The 4681-nt window shown below is 39.5% G+C and overlaps 1 protein-coding gene across 1 annotated transcript; it reads left to right on the top strand.

Annotated features, from left to right (window-relative positions):
• Nucleotides 1–373: 373 nt before the first annotated feature.
• Nucleotides 374–4243, top strand: ptger4a (prostaglandin E receptor 4 (subtype EP4) a). Its single transcript, XM_030144378.1, has 2 exons — nt 374–1491; nt 1791–4243. Exons 1-2 carry the CDS (start codon nt 709–711, stop codon nt 2334–2336), a joined length of 1329 nt encoding a protein of 442 aa, XP_030000238.1. The 5' UTR covers nt 374–708; the 3' UTR covers nt 2337–4243.
• The last annotated feature ends 438 nt before the right edge of the window (nt 4244–4681 follow it).

Here is a 4681-nt window from a genome sequence, read left to right as displayed (position 1 = left end):
CAGCAATGTTTAAATCAATCAGATATTTCTTTTCTTTTTTAACCAAATATTTAATGATCTTTTAATCTGTATGTCTTCTGTAACTTTTTTCCATACATAAGTAAGAGAGTTTAAAGGTTAAAAGAATTTGCTTCAACAATAAACCCATTCACTGTAAAACTGTTTTAAAAATGTCCCAAAATGAAGCATTAATTTACCCCTGTTTCCTTCATTGTGGACCTGTGAAATGTTCATCATTACTTCATGATGAAAAATGGTCAATATTGAACAGGATTAAACTGAGTGTGGGAAAAACATGTCCCTGGACTAATATAAAAAAAAACACTGAGCTGCTGATGAGGGAAGTGAAATAAAGTGGAGGGGAGGGACTGAGCAGAAGCCAGAAGGCAGAGCCACATTTCAATCGGTGTCTGTTCCCTGCTTTTATCTTCCGTTCTGGTGAGTGAAATCTGCTTCTGTCCTGCAAAGGTAAAGTAGAGTCTGATAGAAAACACTGAAACTGAGGCAGCAGTCGGAGGATGCTGTCTGAATGTGTCTGAAAGTTTGGAGAAGTTTTTTTTTTTTTTGTAGATCAGGTGCAACCTGTTTCTTCAGTTTGTGAAAATGTTGCTCAGTTTTTCTTCAAGTGAAGAAAAGTCTCCTGCTCTGGAGTGGAAATACTGGCGTTAAGAGTCTTCATTAATCAAAGTCGTTTTCAAGGACGCAGCAATGAACAATCAGACGGGGACTGGGAGGACCATGGTCCCGACCATTCCTTCTATTATGTTTATTTTCGGGGTGGTCGGGAATGTCATTGCTATTGTGGTTTTGTGTAAATCTAGGAAGGAACAAAAAGAAACCACGTTTTACACTCTGGTGTGTGGACTGGCTATCACAGACCTCCTGGGCACACTGCTGGCCAGTCCGGTCACCATAGCCATTTATGTGAAAGGATCGTGGCCCGGAGAGGACCCGCTGTGCCAGTACTTTGGATTCACCATGCTGTTCTTCTCCCTGGCGGGGCTCAGCATCATATGTGCCATGTCGGTAGAGAGGTACATCGCTATAAACCATGCCTACTTCTACAATGACTATGTGGACCAGAAGTTGGCGGGTTTAACTCTCTTGGGTATCTACATCTCCAATGCGTTTTTCTGCGCCCTGCCGAGCATGGGCTTTGGGAAGGTGAAGAAACAGTACCCGCAGACGTGGTGTTTTTTGGAGTGGAGGAGCAACGTGACCAGCGATGCTGTCTTTAATTACATGTATGCGGGTTTTAGCTCTCTTCTTATCCTCGCCACTGTTATCTGTAACGTGCTGGTGTGCGTAGCTTTGATCCGGATGCACCGGCGCTACGTGCGCAGGATGTCCCTCGGAACTGATCTGGGGCGCAACGTGGACCCGCGGAGGAGAGGGCGCAGCTTTGGTCGTCTGGCCGGTGCAGAGATTCAGATGGTCATTCTGCTCATTTTCACGTCGGCAGTGATCCTCATCTGCTCAATTCCACTTGTTGTAAGTGCACTTTCCTCTTCTCGTGACATTTATTTCTATCCATTACGCACGTTTTACGCACAGCCGTTTACGCACTCATCTATTTTTTTCTGTATTTGTGGGGTTATGGTGAGGCAGTTTGATTGAAGGTGCTGATTTTCTGAGACTTTGAACATATTTTACTCCTTCAACTTTCCTCTAATTCAAGATACCACTCTGGTTTATACTCCCACTCTAGTAAGAGTTTGGTACAGCTGCATAACCACACACACTTTAAGTTGGTAATTCTAATATCAGCCCTGTTTTGTTTTTCTTTGCAGGCACGAGTGTTCTTAAACCAGCTCTATAAGACTCCAGTGGAGCTAAAAGTGGAGAAAAACCCTGACCTACGTGCCATACGCTTTGCCTCCTTCAACCCCATTCTTGACCCTTGGATCTACATCCTTCTCCGCAAAGCTGTGCTCCTTAAACTCATTGAGAAAATCAAGTGTTTGTTTTGCAAAATGGGAGCAAGGACACAACAGAGACAGGGAAACTTCCCCTGTATAGACACTCATCAGCTCTCCTCCATCATCTCTAACAGGGACTCTAATTCTATGGTGTCCCGTGACCTGCGGGACATGACCACCACCTCCCAGATCTTCCTTTACCTGCCAGAGGGAAGTGAGGTGTACACCGGAAGCTGTCACTTACAGCTTTCAGCCAAAGACTCACAAACATCTTATTCATCTGAGCAGGGCAGCGTTGAAGCTCAGAACAGAGAAGAAACAAATGTGATCAGGGACCTTTCAGTTTTGCCCTGCCCAAAAGACAGAGCGCTTCAGGTGTCACTGAGTACAGAGGCAGTGGAGGAGAAATGCATTTGACTTATCTGTTATTAAAGGATTACTCTGATGGACACTATCTGGGTGATCTTACTTTTAAACCTCTAAAAAAAAAAGGGACAGGCACATAAAAATAATAAAATAAGTTGTGAAGGTGGGCACATGCGAAATATTAAAAAGAAACTTGAAGTCTTGTGAGTTTCAGCTTCCCTGTGTTGTCTGTTTCAGCACCCAGCTACCTCAGTAATGACTGCCTCTGCCTCTGGTTGTGTGACCAGATTTTTGTCACTTTGCCTTAAACAGATGTTGTTTTAATGGAGATGACCCACTTCTTCATGACTCGAGTGTCAGTGTTGGAAAAGCTATCTTTCCTTATTCACTTACTTACTTTGTATCACTGTGGAAACCTTTACTGTAAAGTAGCTTAGGACAGTATTTTAGAATAATTGAGTCACAAGCCTGTGATAAATAAAAGCAGTGTTTAATATGATCCTTATGAGTAATCTGCAGTTGTTATGCTGAGTAAGGGTCATTTTTTGGAACAAATTGTATTGTGCAGAGCTTTCAAGGACATATTGTGGTAGGTTTATGACTAATGTACAGTGATTTCGTGTGGTGAACAGAGAGATTTTGTTCCTCTACCATTGAATACTCTCAAATATGCCAATTTAAGTAAAAAAAAAAAAAAAAAAAAAGACTTTTTTCCACCTTCCACTAAAAGAACAAACAGTCCTGCATTGTAAGTTAACACAAATTAATAGTAGGCAAATGTTGGCCATATTTTCCTTAGCCACAGAAATTTTTGTGTAAGTCAGCAGATTGTTTTTGCTTGTTGTGTACTTAAGTACTAAAGTATTTCAACAGCGGTTTGAGAAAATTTTATGTTAGACTAGAAAACACCCGTCCAAGGTAAACTCCTCACAACAGCATACAATTTACAGTATGAAATGTATGTAAATTTGCACAAGATTTTATTTTAGATTCTGGAAAATAAAAATAACACAATTAATATTTTAAAACATATGTGTATAAAGTCATGATGTGGTACAGTGATTTTTGGAAAGTCATTAGCTGTGACCTTGACCTTTGATCTGTCCAGCTTAAACTTTTTGTGGCACTCAATCAAGAAAGTGTACACGTATGTGGTAAATGCGACTCAGAGTTTTGACTGAGGTGTGATTTTTTTGCTCCATTTTGAGTTGAAATCTTGAAAATGTTCCTTTGTCATGACCTTTGACCTATAATGATGAAAATACAATCATCTGTCTAATCACACACACGAATTTCAAGATGATCTGTCTAAAACTGTGGAGACTAAAGCTAACAGACAAACAAACTACAGTCAAATCATAACCTCTTTGGTGGAGGTAATGACTGTGTGAAATATGTACTATAAATGTATTCTTCTCTAAGAGAAGGCTTTAATCATTAAATCACAACTCTGAACGTCCACCTTATGAACTGTTCATGCACAATTATTAAATGGAGTTGTATTTCATCAAATTCACTAATGGTTTTCTTCCATCACAAGCTATGATCACAGGTATCCATAAAAACACTCAAATATAAACATCATTATGAGTTTGGGGTGAAAGTATTTATGCCTGAAAAGTGATTGCAATGATTGTGTATTAATTGTTATTCTTTGTTAATATGAGTCAGTATGTGTGTGCTGAATTTTTGCAATGGATTTTTTAATGTGGTATAATATTTCTCCTTTGACAGTGCCAATGTCTTATCACTACATGAACTTCTGAACTGCTGTTTGTATGAGCTTTTCTAACTCTAATAAGCTTTATGTCTTAGTCTCAGCAGCTCAGAAACACATTGTTTGCTTCCCTTTCTTCGTTATCAAATCTGGTTGTTGCTGAATGTCATGTTCTTGCCATTAAATGCTGAAACTCATGCCCTTCGACACTGTACAGTAAAATGATATTTGGCTCAAAGTAGATCCGTGTTGTGTTGTGTTACTTCAGCAGAAGAAATAGAATCTACCTGTTAGACAAGGTATTATCATTATATGTCATTAAGGTCTTTAAATTCTGCCTTTTATTTCATTGTAAAGTAGGATGAAAGTATTGAAAGCATTGTTATTTGCCGTTCTGTCAGTTTTTATTTTCATTAATATAATGTGTGGTGATGCTGATAAGTTATAACTGAGGAACTGTCTGAGTTCGTAGTGTTTAGTGCAGATGTAAATGAACACCCACAGCCTCACTTCACCATAAACATCACCTCTGACACATTTTCATATGTCGTCATCATAAAGCGGAAGTTAATAATGTAAGCATAAAGTTTCTCACACTCTTTTTTTTGTTTTTTAGAGGTTCAGTGAGATTATCTCATGACCCCCATTAGCACAGACAAGTGGCCCTGAAAGCTGCAAC

The sequence above is a fragment of the Sphaeramia orbicularis genome, chromosome 9 (genome assembly GCF_902148855.1).
Source record: "Sphaeramia orbicularis chromosome 9, fSphaOr1.1, whole genome shotgun sequence".
NCBI classification, from domain to species: Eukaryota; Metazoa; Chordata; class Actinopteri; order Kurtiformes; family Apogonidae; genus Sphaeramia; species Sphaeramia orbicularis.
This window is presented reverse-complemented; position numbering and strand designations above follow the sequence as displayed.

Bases quoted from the DNA above. Each gene is read 5' to 3' on its own strand.
- ptger4a (XM_030144378.1), top strand. From the start codon at position 709: ATGAACAATCAGACGGGGACTGGGAGGACCATGGTCCCGACCATTCCT. The intron at 1,492-1,790 runs GTAAGTGCACTT...TTTTCTTTGCAG, and splicing joins TCTGCTCAATTCCACTTGTT to GCACGAGTGTTCTTAAACCA.